The sequence below is a fragment of the Thunnus maccoyii genome, chromosome 13 (assembly GCF_910596095.1).
Source record: "Thunnus maccoyii chromosome 13, fThuMac1.1, whole genome shotgun sequence".
Lineage (NCBI taxonomy): Eukaryota > Metazoa > Chordata > Actinopteri > Scombriformes > Scombridae > Thunnus > Thunnus maccoyii.
The window spans coordinates 12,592,710-12,612,981 of NC_056545.1; the positions used below are offsets into that span (position 1 = coordinate 12,592,710).

Sequence of the window (20,272 nt, forward strand, 5' to 3'; positions counted from 1 at the left end):
ACTACAGAGTATCAAATCAAATTAATCCTCCTACTCATCATTTGTCATGTTACTCAGAAGCTGGTTATGAAAAAGAATATTATCAATAGGGCCAAATGCAACTTCAACTTTCATGGGAACACTCATATCAGGCGACCTTTGTTGAGTTATATGGTGACATGATGAATGGAAGGATAAACTATCACTACAGAGGAAGTGTGAGAACACTCCTAAAAGTCTACTAAAATATCTATCAAAGCTTCTATTATACGAGAGTATATGATACATTCGCTCTGGGCTCCCATTCTTGGAAACCTATTAAAATAAAAGTTTCTACACCTGGAGCCAAACCACACGGCAAACAGGTGCCGTACCACAGAGGACTCAGAATACTGATTTGAATGATTAATGAAATCACTTCTCATAATCTCTCTTCTTCTATTCCCACCCCTCCTTAGTGCAACCTGTTTCTTCATCTTGTATATGAGCTCCTCTTTATTCTCTCCATCCACCCTCTTCCTCCTCTGGCCCCTCTTCTGAGCTCTTATTACATCTTGATCCACCATCTAATTCTCACTCACCTTCCCCCTATGATCCTTCTCTACTTTCCCCTTGCCTTTCTTCCCCCCATGCTGCCTGTAACACTTCCTCTTTTCTACACTCCTTCTGTTTTACTTCTCAGACACTCTACTTCCTTGTTACAGTTAAGTACTCCTTTTGTACTCATCTTCAGCCTCTCCTCCCTTTCCCTCTCTTGTTACTTTGCTGCTCTGATGGAGAAAGTCTAAGGTGTCCCTCTCGGTGCAGTAGATTTATAGGCCGTGATAAATCTTCTCCCACAGTGGCTGCTGTGTCTGTACACCAGACCTGTTGTCAGTCAGCCAAACAACAGGCTGCACTAGCAGAAAGCATTAATCCAATTTCAGTAAAGACAAACCAAGGTCCTTCCTATATTCATCCGCCTGGAGTAAATGCTCCGTCTCCTTCCTGCCTCTTCCAACACATGCTTGGGGCTTTGTATGAGGAGTAAGGAGGTATGTGTCCTTGGCAACCACCTCCGAGGGAGGACAGAATATGAAATGCATGAGTGTCTGCAAGTGAGAGAGACAGAGAGATGTCTCCCTGTCAGGAACTATACATAGAGAACAACAGTCCGCTGACAGGCTTTCGATTCTTGCAGACATATTGCCCATTTGCCATCAGACAATTACTGTTGCCATTTTAGAGGTCTGTCTGTGTCTGATTTTAATCATAAAACTGGCAGACAACCACCAGAGAGTGAAAAGTTTCCCTACATTAAAGAGGACTCAAATATTGACTATTCTTGGCTGTGCATACTGAGTAGATGCACATCTAAATAACATTTTGTCTTGAGAATTGCTTTGCACAGCTTTATAATACCAATGGTGAAGTAGTCAGATCCTTCACTTAAGTGAAATAATAATACCACAATGTAAAACAATCCCAGTAAAATTTTGAATCCAGGAATTTTATTTATACTAAAAGTAAAATTATTATCAGAAAAATGGCAGCCCAGCCTTACGTTATTTATTATTACATATGCATTCATGTTTAAGCATAATCTGAATGTTCATGTTGGTAGCAGAGGGGCTAAATAGGCATTTTAATGTACTGTAAAATAATGTATCATAATTTAGAAGCTCATCAACTTAATCTGCTAAAAGCAGTTGATGAAATATAGTGGCATGTCCCTCTGACATGTAGTGCAATAAAAGTATATGGTAGCATGAAATACTTCAGTGAAGTGTCAGTACAACAGAATTGTAGTTAAGTATAGTACTTGAGTACATGTACACAGTGACTTCCGACTAGTCTAGTCTTCAATAGATAATTTTACATCAGTCGCATGATTGCTACAATATAAGCATAAAGTTTATTTATGTAGCCTATTTATAGGATCTCTGCAAATAACCTGAGAACATTACACATTTTTCACAAGAAGCATTACTCATGCTCACAAATACTGAAGTAAGTACTGTCATATTAATCACAGTGTCGCAGATGTGAGGAAATTTCTATTTTTTACTGTCACGTAGGGTTACAGCTGCCACACTGATAAAACGCCAGAATGAGAGGAGCATCTCTTCTGGGGGACACATTCCCGAAATGCTGATTATATTATCACAGGCCTGAGCAGTACAGTAACCATAGTGATCTACCTGGTTGCAACAGACACATCACTTACACGTCACATTCAATCCATCCACACGACTAGTTATATATGACAATAAGGCAGGCTGGTTCGAGTACCCTTCTCATATTCAATCCCCATAACAGCTTTGCGTCCTGTTTAATTGTCCTTGAGAAAGAAACACCAGCTGCTCACTCAATGCAAGTCACTCCTTATTAGGCATAAGCTAAATACTGAGAATATGAATGTAAATACACTCAAATGCACCAGGAACAACCATATTATAAGAAAAGAGCAACATCTGGCAATTTCACTTGCTCCGCAGTTTTACTGAGTATAAATGTCAAGGTGACTGGCAGGACAATTAGTGTACAAAAAGACACACTCACACCTGCACTTGGTCGGTGCAAGACTGTGACTACTTGAACCAAAATGTCCTTGAAAAAGAGCCTTGCTTAACAGCATTACATCTAAAAAGTGGAAAATCATAAGCTGTATACAAATAGGATGCTACACACTAGTTCTAACAATGTTCCTGAGTGTGTAGTTAATGAATGTGTATTGCCAGGATGCATACTGAAGTCACTCGGTTATCGAATGTGGTGTTGATGGACACTATTGTTCCACAATGCATTGCACAATTTAAATGGAGGAAAAAACATTTGGTTAGTTGAGTGCAAAATGATGACGTGCATTATTTTCTTGCATAGTGACCGGCAAAATAGTGCACAGATATTTTGAGTACAGTACATGTTATTAGTATAGTAATAAAGTATTAGTGTGCAGTATGGAATTGGAACACATCCAGATTTTTACAATTACATCTTGCAGACTGAAAAACACCCTCTCCTCTTCACTGCTGGCCAGCATATATCAGAATTTATCAACCCAATTTCCTATCAACCGAGGCAACTTCTCAACGCTCGGTGCCACACATTAGTACGCGATGACAGAGAGGTTAAAACTAATGCCTCAGTTGACAGCTTTTGGTGTAAAAACCATCTGCAGGGTCAAAATGTGAGCCTTACATTGTGGTGTCTTTGAAAGCTGCCATTCGTAACCTTCACTGCCCTGAAGGTGCTGGTAACCTTAATAATAACAAAACATTTGCAACCGAGGCCTGTGTGTGAAGTTATATGTGTGTCAAGACGTGCATGTGTGTGTTAGACACTGGCATTAATTGCCTGCTGATGTCTTAGTTTTGGCACATAGTAACTGTCAGCAATGGATATGACGCCAGTGTGTTGAGTGAGATTTACAAGAGACAACACAACAGGTCTGTGTGCCTTCTCTGAGCGACTGTGCAGTCTCAGCTGTTTGGAGCCTGGTGGCTGAACTGAACTGCAGTAACATGTTTAAGTGCAAACTCAGCATTTAAAAAAGGACCCATAAAGTGTGTTTCTGCTTGAGAAACCCATCAGGAAGTAGTGCAACAGTATGAAATCATATCCATTAGAGGGTGTAATGAATGCTCATTACTGGCAGGTTTGGGGTTAAGTGCTGGCAGGACATGTCATGACATGAGACAGAAGAACAATGTCATATGTTTTCCATTGTGTTTGAGGGTTTTTAACAGTTGACGTGTGTGTGTGTGTGTGTGTGTGTGTCCATGCGTGGTACTTACTCCTTGGGTGGGTTGAGGTCTTCAGGTCTGGTCTCAAAAAACACTCTGACCTCCTCGCACTGGGAGATGTAGACCGGCAGCTGAATGAGGGCCTGCAGGCACACAAGATAGCAGGAAACTTAGGTAAACACACAAACTGGCGAGTACAATCACTCCACCACATACAGAAGTCAAACTAGAGGTTACATATAATGTGAATTGGGTGTTTGGCATCCATAAAGTCAAAGAGAAAGCAATTCAGTATTTTCAGGGCATTTTCAGACTAAATTTCAGCCTAAATTAACCATTTTCCCTTCTCTTTTTGCAGTGTTTTTTCAATCACACCAGCTGGTTCTGTTTTCTGTCTCTGGTCCATTGATCCGTCTCACCTACCTTCCTCCCTCATCTTATGCCTCTGTGGAGGATCACTAGCAGCAAATAGATGAGCCCTGACAACATGACTGGAGATGAAAGACAAACAGCCACATTCAGTTTTCTCTTTATTAGTGTGATCTCACTCTCACACACACGGCTGGTCATGTTATCGCAGTCTCTGTCTCCGGGCCTTTCTTTTGTTCTCTGTTGAGTCTGTGCCTTATCTGCTTCTCCTTCTCTGTCTTTCACTCCCTTTCAACCAAACCACTAAAGGGTAGCAGTGAAAAAGATACCCCCCCCCCCCCCCCCAACAGCTTGATGCCCCAAACTAGAAAACAGAATAATTGCTGCCAACAACCCCATGGTGACTATCACTTTTACAGCTAAGGGAGCTAGACCACCCCTCCTTCTCCTTTTGCTGGCAGGCAAACCTCAATGCTATCCATCAAGCTTCCTCTGCTGGCCTCTACCTCTGATTTTAATACTCCTAAGTGTTTCAGTGGTGTCCTTTAAGGCAGCAGAGTCTCTGTCTCCCTCTCACACTCTCTGACACACACTGATATAACGTCAGGCCTGACGGATATGGAATAGAAGCCAAAGTCCCAACCAAGGTGTCCTTGTCCCATGTGGCACATTGCCTTGTCATACTTATGACCATAAGTCTATGTCAATAGCTTGTGTGGAAGGAAAGGAGTGGGACCACTGCCATGGACAAAGCATAACTAGTGTTTTCCATTAGCCACAAAGTCATAGGGAGTGTGAGGATGCATGTGTACCCATGTACATGTGTGCTGACTCATGGTACATACAATATTGCTAGATTATTATGCTTTTATATGACCTTAAAATCCCCCTTTTATAGTACTTTTCTCCATATCTTGAGACACCGAAGCTAAGTAGCTAATTTAAGAGTATATTCTGGTGACCTTCAGAGGACTCTGAACATCTAGTCCTGCAGCCCAGAAAGCCGCACTGTGCCTGGGGTCAGAGTGCATCCTGAACTGGCTATCCTCTCCTTGGATTTATTCCTCTCCTCGTGTCAGCCTATGGCCTGTCCACTCATTACAATTCTCCCCAGGGAGGAGACAGGAGGGAGGCTCAGGGTACATTACTGCAAATGGACTTTATGGGTGTTCTTTACAGCAGGCAGCATTAAGGTAATTGTGTGTGCCTGTGCGTGTGTGAGTGTGTGTTTGTGTGTGTGTGTATGCATGTGTGTTTTCTCAAAGGACAAATAGGTAATGGAAATGAGAGATCTACTTGTGTATTCCCACAGTACATTGTGATTATATGTCTGCACATTCTAAGTTTAAGCTTTCAGAAGATGATATATTTTTGCATATTACCATTAAAAAAAGGCATCATCTGCTAAAAAAGTGAGCCTATTTCCAAAAAAATAAAGGGCTGTCAGTGAATATATTATAAAAACGGAGCATTTTCTTTCAAAAGAGACTGCTGGAATGAGAACAGAGGACATATCAATTATGCATTCTGATGCTTTGCTTACAAAGATTATTTTTTTCAAAACTTCTGTATACTGACAAAGGAATGTCAGGTGGAAATTGCATTATTACTTAATGGATAAAAAGCTTTTTGAAATAATGCATTTCATCAAGCTGTGTGACCCGGCTAGTCCTCCTAGCTCAGCAGTCTTGATTATGCAAACAATCCTTAATTCCATGTTTTTTATGCAACTGTGTTTCCTGACTTGAATAAAAACACAAGATTTCACAACCAGGGAATTCCATATGAGTCAAGTTAAAGCCTCAGCTGTACAACACAAGGGCTGACTCAGCTCTTCCCAAAGAAAAACATGAAATGAACCGAGTTTCACCTTGTAAGCCAGTCTGTATATGGGGGTGGATGAAAATGCCATATTTGTGCCTGCAGTCAACTTCAGATTTGTTTCAGCAATTATTGCATAACCTTGTATTCACTGCCAAAGCTGAATTCTGAGATCCAATCTGCTATGCTGCTATCACTGGGATGAGTAATGTTTTAAATTGTTATCAACACGCACTGTTGATATGTGTGAAAGTATTTGGGGATTGCCTTGCGAGTTGTGACCTCCTAAAAAACAGTACGACTGGAATGTATCAATGTACACTCCACATAACGCACATAATGAGATATTCTGTCCTCAAATATTACTTTAAGTTCAATTAAAGTTCCCGCATTCCACAAAATCTGTCTGTCTGGTACATAGGACCAAAAATTCCTGCACACCGTTGCTCCCTTTATGTTGTTACAAGGTTTCACTCAGTAGAACTTCATCAGGTAAGATTCATGAGCTTGATTCATTGAATCTTACCTGGGGGAACATCATAAATTAAATAGGTGACCAACACTGTGCAGGAATTCAGGTTCCCTCTTAGTCCTAAAATATTAAAAATCAATGATAGTTTAGCATCATGAAGAAGCCACCAGGGAATCAATGACAGTATGTTTATGGTTCATGGAGCTGTGATGTTGAATGTTAAGTAATTTTAGTGTTTAGTTTTTATAATTTACAACTTTTAAGACATTTCCACAACTTTGACTGCAGCATTGCCTCAGATGTAAAAGTGGCTCAACTACTTCAATAAACATCCACACCACAGACATGAACCAACAACTCTACCCATTCCTCCCCCAAAATTCTTATTTTTCACATAAGTGGTTAAAGATGTTGCCTACACCAGATGTACATTCCTTTAACCCCAGACGACACTTGTGGAGTAGAGCTGTACATTCACCAGCCTCCAGTCCTCAAAATTGTCTATCATAATGTGAAGCTTTATGAATTGTTGTTTTTATCAAGGAAGGAAGAAGTGGCAAAAGGTCTGTCCAGTCACCATATAATTTTATCAGGCACTCGTTTATACAGTGATGCTTTCATGAGGCCCTTTATGGAAAGGAGAAGTGAAATATAAATGAAATAATACAGTTGAAAATACAAGAGGGCGTGAGTAAGAGTCAAGTCAGAACTAGTAAAAACACCCTCAAATTTCCCCTCACATAGAGACAGTAGGAGGTGTGTATGGTTTAGAGGCCCGAAGGCAAACCTGTTAAATTTAACAAAAACACAGCCTTCGGGTTGTGGATGTGCTGACTAGAGCAAACTCAGCACCATTCAGCTCTTTGCCTTTGGCACGACTCTCTGCTGATATTTACCACCACAACATGAGATAAAACACCAGCTCATCCTCCCTGCTATTTTTGAATAACAGAGCAGTGTTTCACACCTATATCATGTGGCTTTGTGGCCAAGATATCTGTTTTGTAGCTATCTGATCATAAAAAGCAATGATCCTTGGTTGCAAAACAGACTTACTGCTTGGTTACTGCAGACAAACAGTTGGCAACCTAATTTGGAAAGATAGACATTTTTAAACAACTGCAGCTTTGAATTTAATTCAAGGGTACAAAATGTTGTCTTGTTGCTAGACATCATTCTTAATGTGTTCATTTAGGTTGCTGTGGCTACATTTCTGTCAAATTGTAGCAATTAGTTACTAGCTATTGGCAGTTTTATGGTTGCAGTTCTGCAACCCTGGAGCCGGAAAATGTACAGTTGCATTTTTTTTACTTCCTTGAGGCCTGGTGATTAATCTGTTTGGTAAAAAGCCCTGTAATGGGCTGGATAACGTACAGGTTTTACATGATCTCAGTTTTAACTGATGGAAAGAGCTGTGGTATTTACAATGGTAAAACAGGCACCACAAACACATTTCAACACATTTTTATACTCTACAAAACTGGAGTCCACCCTTTCTTACTTCTATCACTAAGAACAACCTATAAATTCAATTATGCAGAGGGATTATGAGTGTTTACTGTACATTTGGCTGGTACAATGACATCCTACTCTCATATAGCCACATAGAAGGCTTGCTTTGCTTATACACTATTGATCCCTTGAGAGAAACTCTACTTTAGTTTGTCTCTTTTTATAGTGAGGTCAGAGTCAGCTACAGAGCACCTGGGGAGCTTTTAGGACACCTCACTGGGGAGGATGCCTGCTGTCACAAAGGCTTGCTCTGGGGAGTTAAGCATGGTACTAACTACATAGTGCCAATTTATAAGGCAAAGGCAATGGCATTATTCAAAGAGCTGTTCTTGGAACAATGTGATCCTATAAATCTGTTATGTGAACTTGCAGTGTAGCTATGAGGTTAATTTTAATCAATATAACCATGTTTGATTTCTTTAAGAACTACACTGTCTGTGTGTCTGTTTGGCAGCTGTTAATATCTGACAAATTAAGGTAATGGTTACAAATATGACAAATTGTGAAAAGAAATATCCACCAATAACACATAAATTATCCTGAGACCTGATGGTGTGGTCCCTCAGTGTAATCCAGAATGTGCTGGGGAAAACACTTACTCTTGTTGCTCATATGTACACAGAGGGCATGAAAAGATTATTTTCCATTTTCCTGTTTATGACTAAGTTGCTACAATGTGGGTGGGATACTTGTTTTTCTTTTCCTCTGGACACTGCAATTTCTACCATAATTTTGGTACTGTGTGCTCAGGATCCAAAATGCTCACTGGTTAGTGTAGCTTTCATGAACTACAAGAAATGTGATGTATTTTCAGGTTAATGTTATTTTAGGTGGACGGAAATTTTCCATTTTTACTGACTCACACTGCTCTGTTTCTGAGTGTTTCTGACACTTTCACAAGAAACTTTAGGGGTTTTCTGGCAAGATCTCATCCATGTATATAGTCAGAGTGGTTCAAAAGCTACAGCCATTTTAATTTGGGTGTCATTTTAGGCATTTTTTCTCCAAAATAGGAGTGGAGTTGAAGAGGTTAAAGCCATGTACTGGTAAACATACTCACCCTGCAGTATTCATTGATGGGCCTTAGCCTTTTCATGGCCACATCTCTGATGTGGCTCCTTCTAAACAGGATCTTCCCTGGAACAAAGTAGGAAAAAGAGACTTAGGAGCCCATATTTTAGAAAAGCCAAATATATAATCACTTCAGTCATCTTAGTATGATAATCATCATACAAACTGTTAAAATGTGTGTGTGCATGATACCCAGCTTGTATTTTCAAAGAGTTATTACCCAAGGAACAGAAATAATCAGTGTCACTCAACTGCTTTTTCATTTCGTTGATGCTCTTATTATGAGAATCTTTTAAAAAGTTAGGGGTCCATTGAAGGACAATAAGGACATAGTGGCTTTTATAAAACATGGTCGGTGAATTAGCATGCAGACACAATATAGTCGTCTCATCAATAACACTGACAGCACAATGAGGTGGGTAAGAAGCTAGGTGAATAGTTGGCCTTTCTAAGTCATGAATAAATGATTTTGGGAAAGCAAATTATATCTGCATGACAGCATAAATGCTACTTGCCTGTTCTTATCTCCAGGCACAAATAACCACAGGCACAGACGAGCTGGGTCGCCATAACAATAACAAGAAATGGCTACAAATAGGCCTCTTAAAACACTCTCCGAACTTAGCGGTATGCAGGAAATTTGAGAGCCAACATCTATTTTCTCCTTGTTTTAGCTGCTGAAGTTCCTCCAATAAACTCAGTGAGACAGCTCTAATGCAAACATACAAATTGGGCACGAAATCAAGGCTGTAACGAGATCTTGAGTGCATAAAGGGACATGTTTTGAGAAGTTACTGTATCACCTCGATCAAGGGGTTATGGTATTTGTTTAGAAAGAATTTAAAGCAGACTTGTTGAAACGTGAATCTATCTCACAGGAGATTACTACGGAGCAGTCAACCTTCCTACGGTGCCACCATTTCACCTGTGTTTCAAGAAATGGCTTTTCTGCTTTTTGTGTGTGAGACATACTGATGAAAAAAATAAATACAGACACATAAAGACCGTCTATGATCATCAAAGTTTATGCATATATTTATGTTCACATGTTACTGTTTGTCTTGTGAATCAAGACTGAAGAAAATAAAGATAAATGAAGGTAAAGAAAAAACAAGATAATAAGTAGCTGTAAACTGCTGAGTGAATAGACGTGTGGTGACTACCTATAAATACCTCGGATGTCACACATTTTATATAATAACCACAACTGCCAACACTGAACTCTGTACTGTAGCCAACCATCTTGCTCTGACTGTAATCTCTTACTTGACTCAGGTGGTCGACAAAACCAAGCAAAAATCAAAACCATCATGTAAATTTACACTTCCTCCTTATAGTATGTGTATAAAGATAAGAGGTAGATACTGTAAAACATAAGAGAGTGTAGCCTACTATAATATTAAAGAGACTACAAATGTCAGTGAATAAGGAAGCCTGATTGGTTTGGAGATTAATATAACCTCAAGCAAATGCTACAGTTGGCTGCTCATCTGAGCCAATATTATGAATTGGTGGGTCAACTTTGTCGGAAAAGTCAAATCTTCAAAATCGTGGGTGTTCCTGTAGTGCTGTTTTTGCTGTGTTTAATTAACTATGTATCCTCAAGACTTTGGTGAACGCCTGACTCTTTCGTCAAGTGCAACCCTTTTGATGTAAGTTACCAAATCACTACCCTGATAACACCCACTGGCTAATATTTACACTTTTACCCTTACATACCAAGGATCAAAAACAAACATCGGACCTCAACAGTGTACTATAGTTCTACGTGACGGAGACTATGAAAAAAGAGATTAACTTGATGAAAAATGAGATTAGACATTCCAGATCTCCAAGGTTTTGGTAACATCTTGCAAGAGCAGGAGAAAGGACGCACAGTCTGGACAGCTCACGATAACTAAAGAGATTTGAAAGTCAACCCCCGGATGCCTACTTCTCCTCCTCCTCTCTGTCTCTTCCTTCCTCTCCTCCCCTCATCACTCCTCAAACAGAGAGCTTTCTTGACGGTTTTCCAAAACTCTCTGGGGTCAGGAGAGAAGCACTGACTCAACACTGCCCACTCTGTATGCACGGCAACTCATGGGTGCAGCCGATGAAAAGGGCTTGTTTGGGGATGGAGGGTGGGTCCGGGGGGGGGAAGGAAAGCTGCTGTCTTGTTGCCAAGGCTCGGGCAGGGCAGACTTTATGGCAAATCTGAGAGCCAGCAGTGACCAAGGGTAAGAACTTTTCGAAGCAAAGTGAGGGAGGTAGTTGGAGACAAGAGATGGACAGAGACGAGAACACAGAGAGGGTTGTTTTTACACATTTCACACACAGAGAGCTGTTCTCAGCACTCACCTCTTAATGACTGGACTCACCACACATGAATTCCTCCTGTTTTTTCACCTTATGTTTTTTCTTCAGATGTATTTGAGTAGTCAAAACCTTTACTGAATACTTGAACTCTAGTCAGACTTAAGACACAACACTCAGGATTTTTCTTGACTTTGATTGACTGCTCTGAGACTTGACTTGATTTTACTTGGGACATGGAAGCAAACATATCCAAGTCTCCAGTTTTTACCATGTTAAATCCAAAAGAAGTAATTAATAATACAAGCAACAAACAGGCCTTGTGTAGGCACACCCTTTGAATATTTAAATTTAATGAGACCCATGCAGTGAAGCGGACTTGTTCTCAGTTATTTAAAAAACAGCTTTGAAATGAAAATGCTCAAATGTTAAGCCACTTTAATTTTCAGCATTAAAGTATGTGACAGACTAGCAAATAAGTTGCGATTTGCCAATGACGACTTGAAATTTGTTATTACAAGACATGTGATTCCACTTGAGACTAGCTAAACAGGAGACTTGACTCAGACTTGTCTCAAAAAACTTGAGAGTTGATGTGGACTCGCCCCAAAAGGCTCTACATAACCCTGCGAAAAGGGATGTGTGGCTTCTAAGTCTAAATGTGGAAAAATAAACTGTGTGTGTTTTGGAATTACTGTGTTCTTAGGTAGGTTGCTGACTAAGGGCAGACGCAACTTCATAAGCTGCCATAAAAGACAAGGTCTGCTACCGGTGCCCCACACTCACGACGACAAGAGCAGTGATTTCTTTCCCCCCCGCAGATGAACGTGATATGAATGAGGCATGAGCAGATATGAATTAGGTATGAGCAACAAGGTGATACTAACTGTTCAGCTATGTTGTGTTTTTTCTGGTAACTGGGGAATGCGAGTTATTCAGCTCTGTAGAAATGTACTTGACCTGCCCAACATACTGTGCCTCCTACTGTGGCAGGCAGAGAGATCCCCAGCCAAACAGAGTAGCTGGAAAAAGCAGGAACTGGAGATATATCATTATGAGGGGGGGGGGGGGGGGGAAGTCAAACCAAATTACAAATGCATAGTGTATTTCTGGGATTCAAGTTCATGAAAGTAAATGTTCTCTCTTATCACGCAAGTGCCCTAAAGAAACACACAGACATTCCATCTTGAGTTTTGACATAGTTTTCTAAGAACCTCGGCTTTAGATAATTGCTCGAGAACATATCAGCCCTTTTTCAAAAGCTGACCTGTTGACACAGCCATGTAAAGCATCATTCAGGGCTCTAGGGTAAATAGATTAAATGTATCACTTCTATCTAAAAGTCAAGTATGAACTCATCTAAGGAGCACAGCGACTTCAGAGCTATTCAGATGACAAACAGTAAAGATATTCTGCACATATATCATGCAATCTTCAGATAAAACAGTCTCCTCCTGTTTGAAAAAAAAAAAGATGGACAATTTTTTGAATTTCCTCTTAAGAAGTCAGGGATTGACTCAGAACAAAAAGCAGCAGCCAAGCTTTTGGTGTGGGCACCTGGCAAAAAACACAGCAGAAATTCTGCACTGTGCACATATGCAGACAAGCCACTTTGCTGATGTGGAGATACCAAAGAGTAAAAACAGCTTGGGGCCTTGAACAAACCAAACCATGAAGGGAAAACCACTTCCATGTCTTGTTAGTTCGGTCTCAGTCCACAGCCCAGACTTTTGCTCTGTAAGTGAAGGATTTTCTTGGCTGTCAGGAAAATTCTTCTGTAAATCAGACATTTGCGTGGAATCCTTCTCAAGATAAGGTGTCTGATCTGATCTGTGATCTGAGACTAGAAATGATCATTCTCTAAAACCTCACTATAATCTGGCACTGAGCATAAATCATGTTTTTAGCAACATCCTGCCACAAACGTTAACAGCTCCACAGCTGCATTCCTAGAATATAACATGAACAGTCCAATCAATCCTTAACTTTTGGAGTTTTAGCAGCTCCACAGAAGCAGTTGGAGATTTAGTGCCTTCCTCAATAACCACTGAAGTGCCAATGGATATTTTCTATCATAGAAAACAAGAGGAGGGACAGATTCTACCAACACACAGAGCTTCACTGCAAGACAGTAAAAAAGAAAGCTAAGATTTTTCATGGAAAAACAGAAAGACAAAACTCCTCAATTTCAGACTCTAACAGTAAAAGCAGGAAGGAAGTAGACAGAGTTTAATGTAGATGAGAATGTGTAATAGTATCCGTGGTCAGTATGCTTTGTCTGGCTGTATTAGGGACTAGTAGGGGATACAGTATGAAAAGCAGTGTTTTTCTATCTCTCTTCCCTCTTCCCCTCCTCCTACTCACTCAGAGTTCATCAAACAGTCTGAGTGTGCGTGTGTTTTTGTGTGTGTATTCTCTCAATGAGTTCCAGACCTGCAGGGCCACAAAGAAATCTTATCCCCCACCCATCCCAAGCCTGGTAGGGGAGATGTGGGTGGGGTCTTTGGGTGAGGCCTTCTCCCAAAGTCTCATAAAGGATTACTTTCAACAGGATCTAAATCTCAGACTATTTCAAATGTTAGTCAAGCACACCCAAAGCCCTTATTCAAAAAAAAAAGTCCTTTGACATTTGTACTTGTAGGAACATAATGGCAAGCAAAAAGAAAAAAAAAAAAATTGGCAAGGTTGGTCAGGTTTTTCCCCAAAGATGATAATGAAAAGTAACCTTTTAGTACACGTGTTCTTACGTCAAAAGGGCAAATATTCATTGCTTTACCCTAATGCTCCAACCTTTATTTATACGCAATGTCAAATATGTCTATGGGCCATATGCTGAGAGATCAGCTGAGTCAGCAGAACGTTTAAAGTGTAGATGGAGAGACATGTTCTTGCTTGGTTCACAAAAACAGTGAGGTTATGACCAATTATGGTTGCAGCAGATTGGTCTGGTTGGTTCCTTTGTATGCAGTATGCAAACCCAACAAAATATTCTGCTTTCCTCCACAGCCTATCAGTGAGTCACTGTATTCCACATTTTAACCCAATGCGTGTTAAGCGGGCTAGTTTCTGACAGGGAAATCAAAGGGAGGGGGACTGACACAAGGACACGACAATACAGGGAGTGGGGAAGTACAGAGTGATTAAAGTGATAAACCATGAGCTCAGTGTTCTTTGTGTGTTGTTATGTGCATACTTTGGCAACATCTTATCATCAATAGGGCTGCAACTAACGATTATTTTCATCATCATTTTTTTATGATGACGTCATCAGTTTCCTTATTTTGTCCTACCAACAGTCAAAAACCCTAAAGGTATTCATATAAAATAGGAAAAAGCAGCAAATACTAAAAAATTCTCAAACTGGAACCAGCAAGTGTTTGGCATTTTTCTAGATATTATGAGATTAATTATCCAAATAATTCTTCCTCTGTTTATTCCAAATAAGTCACAGGTGTGTGTGTGTATGTGTGTGCTATGTATGTGTATGTGTGTGCTATGTATGTGTGTAAAGGGGCCTTCGGGGACACTGTGCGTTTAACTCTTACCTGGTAGGAACGGAATGATCCTGCGCTTAGGGTCTTTTTGGCCTCCTTCCACTGGGAATTTATCCAGCAGTTCCATCTGAAACACCACAATCAATTAAAACGTATTAGCACACAAAGTATTTACACTCACACACACACACACACACACACACACACACACACACACAAACACGCACTTCACATAACACACAACAGAAAAACTGAGGCTGGAGAGGAAGGTTCATGTTTTTACAAATCAGCAGTTCCTACAAGGAATTCGGCCAATAAAAGGAAGGCCTGCCGATGATTAGGAATGTACTGAGCAGATGGTATGGTTTTTCCTCTCTACCTCATATGCTGCTGCAGCTAAGAGGCTGTTAGCAGTAAAGCACCACTGACATAGTGGAACATTTCTGTTTCCATAATTTTCAAGTGGTGGAGAGCAGCAGTTCCTTATGTCTCAATCTCTTTCTCTTGGTTTCTCTTGATCGTTCTTTTTCTTTCTCTTTAAAACTCCTTATGTCCTAGTGTTTGGTTTCTACTTCAACATATGTTGCCTTTCTCACTTTATCACACTGATCTATAGATACGTATACAAAATATATATATAAGTGTTTGCATGTGTTCTTTTGTGTGTGCATGTGTGTTCATCTGTGCTCGTCCTCCATTCACTATGCAGCTGAGGGCAATTAAATGACACCTGGCCATATTGAACAATGAACTCCAAGTACACGCTCTCTTTCTAATGCACTTTTCTGACAATGGATTTGCACTTTGTCTTCTTTTATGGATCCTTACATGGTGCTTCAGTGAATAAAACATGAAACCTCTGACCAAAAGATTTAGCCTAGTATTAGAACAAAAATATTTGACTGGATTAAATGTTTTGAGAGAGGAGTGTTTAGAAATTTCTTTGATATTGCACCCAGAGTACATAATTCAATACTTTAAAAACATTAAGAGAAGACTCACTTTCTAAATCTATATTTATTTGACTACAGAAATATATTGTTATGGGGATTCAAGTAAGTGTTGCATGTCTCCGCAGAACCAGCCAAAGTTGAGCTGAATTTAGTGAAATCACAAGTGGAAAATAAAACCCTTGCTAACACTTCAGATGAGCAGCATTCTAGATACTAGTAACTCCATAGGATTATTTTTGTCTTCCTGTATGTGTTTTTACACAAAACTGCAAGACATAGTCTTACACACTTTAAATATACTCACTACTCAGCAGTGCAGGTACTACAAGTTCAAATGTTCTCACTTTTGAGATAATGCCTACTGGATCGAATTAAAAACAGAAAACACTTTGGTTTCAGTATTGTCCTTGTTAGCAAATGATTGACTGAAGAGCAAATCTCTAAATTGTTCTCAGTTGAAGGTGCTTCAAAGTTAGTTAAGTTTTAACTGAAATCAGAGTGACATCAGATTGTATAAGTATCTGATCCAAGAAGAAAAACAACTTTAAAGCTTTACGAAGGTCTGCAAATGCAGTTAGAAGTGGGCCATGTGTAGTTGAGAGAATAATACCATTTTCTGAATGTGTTCTGTTCAATGTCAACCTGATAAAAAAAGATTTATCTATAAAGGCTGTGCTCCAGAGAGGCATGTGAGAAAGAAAGAAATGGCTCGCAAACAATCTGGCCCAAGGATGATTTTCATTCCTTCCACCATTAAATATATCTAAACCTTGACCTTGGTATTTTTACCCTCAATGGCTAATATGTGTCTAGGCTTCTGCATTGCATCTGTTCATCAAACATTAGTTTTAGTATGAATTTGATAATTGAGTCAAGTTTATAGTATATATAGGATATAGGATTTCTGTGGTACAATATTGCCCTGAAGCTGCTATTAATAGTTAAAATACTACGCTTTTTTTGGTGTAATCATATAGTTTTTACATCAAGTTTCTGAAAAATCAAAATGAAGTGCCTACTGGCAAATTTGAAAGAAACCATAAGTTGTATTGAGCCAAGACTATCAGACAAAGACAGGGAGAGGTGTAATATGAGGTGAGGTGATTGAGAGGTTGTGGGAAAGGCAGAGACCTGTGCCAAATAATATTTTCTAATGATTTTTATGCGCTGTCTCAGTCTACTCAGGAGCCAAAGAGGTGTTGTTGCCATAAAACAAAGAGTATCATAAAGTTAGGACAGTCATAAATTACCTTAACAGCTAGAGGATGACATCTTTTCAATTTTGTAGAAAACATAGATGGACTAACAAACATATAATACCACAGACATTTTGACAACTTGTCCTCTTGCCACCATGATCCAGACCAAGACAAATGGAAAGATGGATTGAATGATGAAATCTAATGCAAAACTGTATTTGATGTTACCCATAAACACCCATGATAGAAATAGGTACTGTATATTAGTACAAAAATGTCAGTAATCTAAAAGTAAGAGAAAAATAATACAACAAGAGTACCTGACTGGCATTACAGCTAGTAATTTACCATTCAACTACAGTGTGAGAGGACCACTCCTGGTTAGTTATAGACATCTGGATTTAAAAGCATCAGTCATGAGGAAGAGACATGATATATGTCTAAGCATACAAGAGGACATAAGTTTTACAGGTGAATAAAAGTCTACAAATCTTCAGAAAGACACCATTTTCCTTTATGTTCCCCACTAGATTTTATTTCTTTATTAACTCTTTGTCTGCCTTCTCCTACTTCTTAACGTCCATTTGTGTTAGTTTGTGCAGAAACTTAATTTCATATACAAGGGATGGAACCTCCCATGAGCCTCACAGGCTTCTGTGCGAGCCCGACAATGCATCAGGCTTGCCAAGAAATAAGACACTGGCTTTAAAATCTAAATCTAATTCTCCACCAGTGTTTGCTTAACTCGACCTACTCTCCCACCTCAAAAGGACCTTGGATTATTTTTCTTCTCTTTAAAAATGAGCAGAGCTGGCCAAACAACAACAAGCAATCCTTTGTGATAAATCCACATTAGCTAAATAAAGAGATGAAAGTATGATTTAACACAACAAATCATCCAATAACATTCTTGGCTTCCATACCTTGATGATGACAGTCAGATATGAGTTTTAGTGTTAATGGTATCTCAGAAAACTGGAAAGAAAAATCACAAATCTAGATTGGATTTGATTGAAAATACAAATAAATTCATGATGGGGGCTGAGGGGGGTCACTGTGTACTATAAACCCCCGAAATCAGCCTTCAGGCAAGAATATCAAGCCAGATATGGTTGCACTTAAATTACTTCTCATTGGTTCTGACTGTTTAAGCTCAGCATCATAAAGTTAAAGCCACAATTTCCTCTGTTAAACAAAAAACAATGAAAAGTTAAGGGAGCCACAAACCCTCTCTGTCTATAAAAGCAAGACAAGGGAATAGTTGAATCAGTCTGCTTTGGTCTTTAGTGTTGTAGTTTCTTACAACAAGGCAAAGAGTGGCGTAAGAGTGAGATGCCTCATCACTGACACAGTACCACCTTAAGAGAGGCAGTGTTAACACACGGACAGGCAGACGGAGAGAGAGACAGGCACAGAACAGCCAATGCCCCACACACTGTAATTGTTCCCATGTGTGTTACTGTGAGTGCAGACACACCCAGTCCCTATGTCTACTCTAACCCTTGCATCTACTCTGTAATCAGAACCACTCTGACAAGAAAAGGCATCTGAGGAGAGTAAAGATGTCTCTTCAAAATAACAGTTACATCATGCACCCAATATCAAATATTCATGCTTTACAAGAAAGAGCAGGACAGATGACGGCGGAGCACAGTCAAGCTCCACATGGCTTTCCAAGGCTATTCTGAAATATGTTATTGTAAATAATGGCGTTGAGTTTATTTTAGTTAGAAAGAAATGCAGGCCACATTGGTACTACAGTGTTTCCCCTAAGTTGCTGTGGGGCGGGGGCGGCGGCAGGGCAGGGTGGGGGTGGCTGAGCAAGAACTCGGAAGAGACTCAGCAACCAGACATTTCTCCGTCCTTTGTTTAAGAACAGCTGAGATTGACACTAAAATGAGAATAGCTGGTCCACCTTAAAAGGTCAGTCCACCTTAAGTGTGCCTGATCAGGTTAGGCTAACCCATTGTCGCTAAGTTCGGGGCTACCAGCATTCACTTTTCCAGCAAGTTGAGGAAACAACAGATGAGACTTTTCTTGGTCTTAAAAAGCTGCAGCATTAATTAAATGACACACTGTAGCCTAGACTGTACATTTACTGCCATATTGACAACTTATTTCTAACCTTTTCCTCTGCTCCGCTTGCTTTCACTGTTACTTTTTTGCCGCTCGCTCAACCACACACTTGCTGCGCACACACATTATGCACTGCCCTATTCCTTAACGGAGCTACGCTACTCTTAAAACAGTACCTTTCATGTAGATGTCCTTTGAAGAATGAGGAGAGGTAGGATCTGGGATTTGATGCACTAGTCAATGACTCAAAACAATTCCACAGTAACTAGGGTGTCATTAGTAGCCCATTGATAATGATAATCTTGTGAAAGTTTGGCAGCGGCACTCGTAATTCTGCAGCAGTAGTGCACCACACTTTACAAGCACGCTAACAGCCTACATTATTGTTTAATTGTTTTGAGTCATCGACTGGTGCATCAAATCCCAGAATCCTCCCTCTCCTCATTCTTCAAAGGACATCTATGTGACAGGTACTGTTATGAGAGTAGCGTAGCTTTTTAAAGGGAATATTGCCATGTGTAGTGTGTGTGTGTAGTGAGTGTGTGATTGAGTGAGTGCACAGAGTGAGCAGCAGAAAAGTGACTGAATTTACATAAGTAAATGTACAGTACAGGCTACAGCGTGTCAGTTAATAAATGCTGCAGCTTCTCTAGACAAAGAAAAGTCTCATCTGTTGCTTCCCCAACTGCTTGAAAAGTAAAAGGGGTTAGCCCCGAACTTAGTGACAATGGGTTAGCCTAACCTGGTCAGGCTCACTTAATGTGGAGTTATTCTCAGTAAAAACTGTAAGAATATCTAAACATTGGTAACGCAGTAAGTTTACTTATGGCAATGGAAACCCACTTTTTTAACATAAACTGTTTAGAATCTGTTAACAACACACAGTGTGTTAATGGTAAAATTGACACATCACAGTACAATCATTAATAAAAAAAATCTTTAAATTCACTTTTTAGTCTCTGGTTGAATAAATGTAGGCCAACAGAACTGGTATCAGGATGTAAGTAAATCTGTTTCCTGAGGTGAGACCTCAGTTGAACATCACAGGAAGAAGAACAAAGCTTTCCACTGTCAACATGTCACATTACCACCCTGTTAATGCGCAGAGTGATGCTGTAAAACTTTTAACACTGTTGTTTCATTTTATCAAATTCTTGCTGATTCAGAGACTAACGTAATCTTCCAAAGGGCTGTAATTTGTCTAGTTTATATCCGCTTTAACCAGATCATCAGCTTTCAAATAAAGATCTGAGAAGCATCACAGTCTGGTGAACACAAGTATAAAAGGCCTGAGAACAATGGCTGCTCT

The 20,272-nt window shown here is 39.8% G+C and overlaps 1 protein-coding gene across 3 annotated transcripts in view; it reads right to left on the reverse strand.

The window, feature by feature from the left end:
- The window catches only part of sh3pxd2b (SH3 and PX domains 2B), a 43,464-nt gene that overhangs the window by 11,728 nt on the left and 11,464 nt on the right, over window positions 1-20,272 (reverse strand). For all 3 annotated transcript variants that reach the window (XM_042430845.1, XM_042430846.1, XM_042430847.1), the window contains exons 3-5: window positions 14,787-14,862; window positions 8,939-9,015; window positions 3,756-3,847 (exon numbers count right to left, since the gene is read on the reverse strand). In XM_042430845.1, the coding sequence (XP_042286779.1) occupies window positions 3,756-3,847; window positions 8,939-9,015; window positions 14,787-14,862 (245 nt within the window). The remainder of the gene's footprint in view (window positions 1-3,755; window positions 3,848-8,938; window positions 9,016-14,786; window positions 14,863-20,272) is intronic.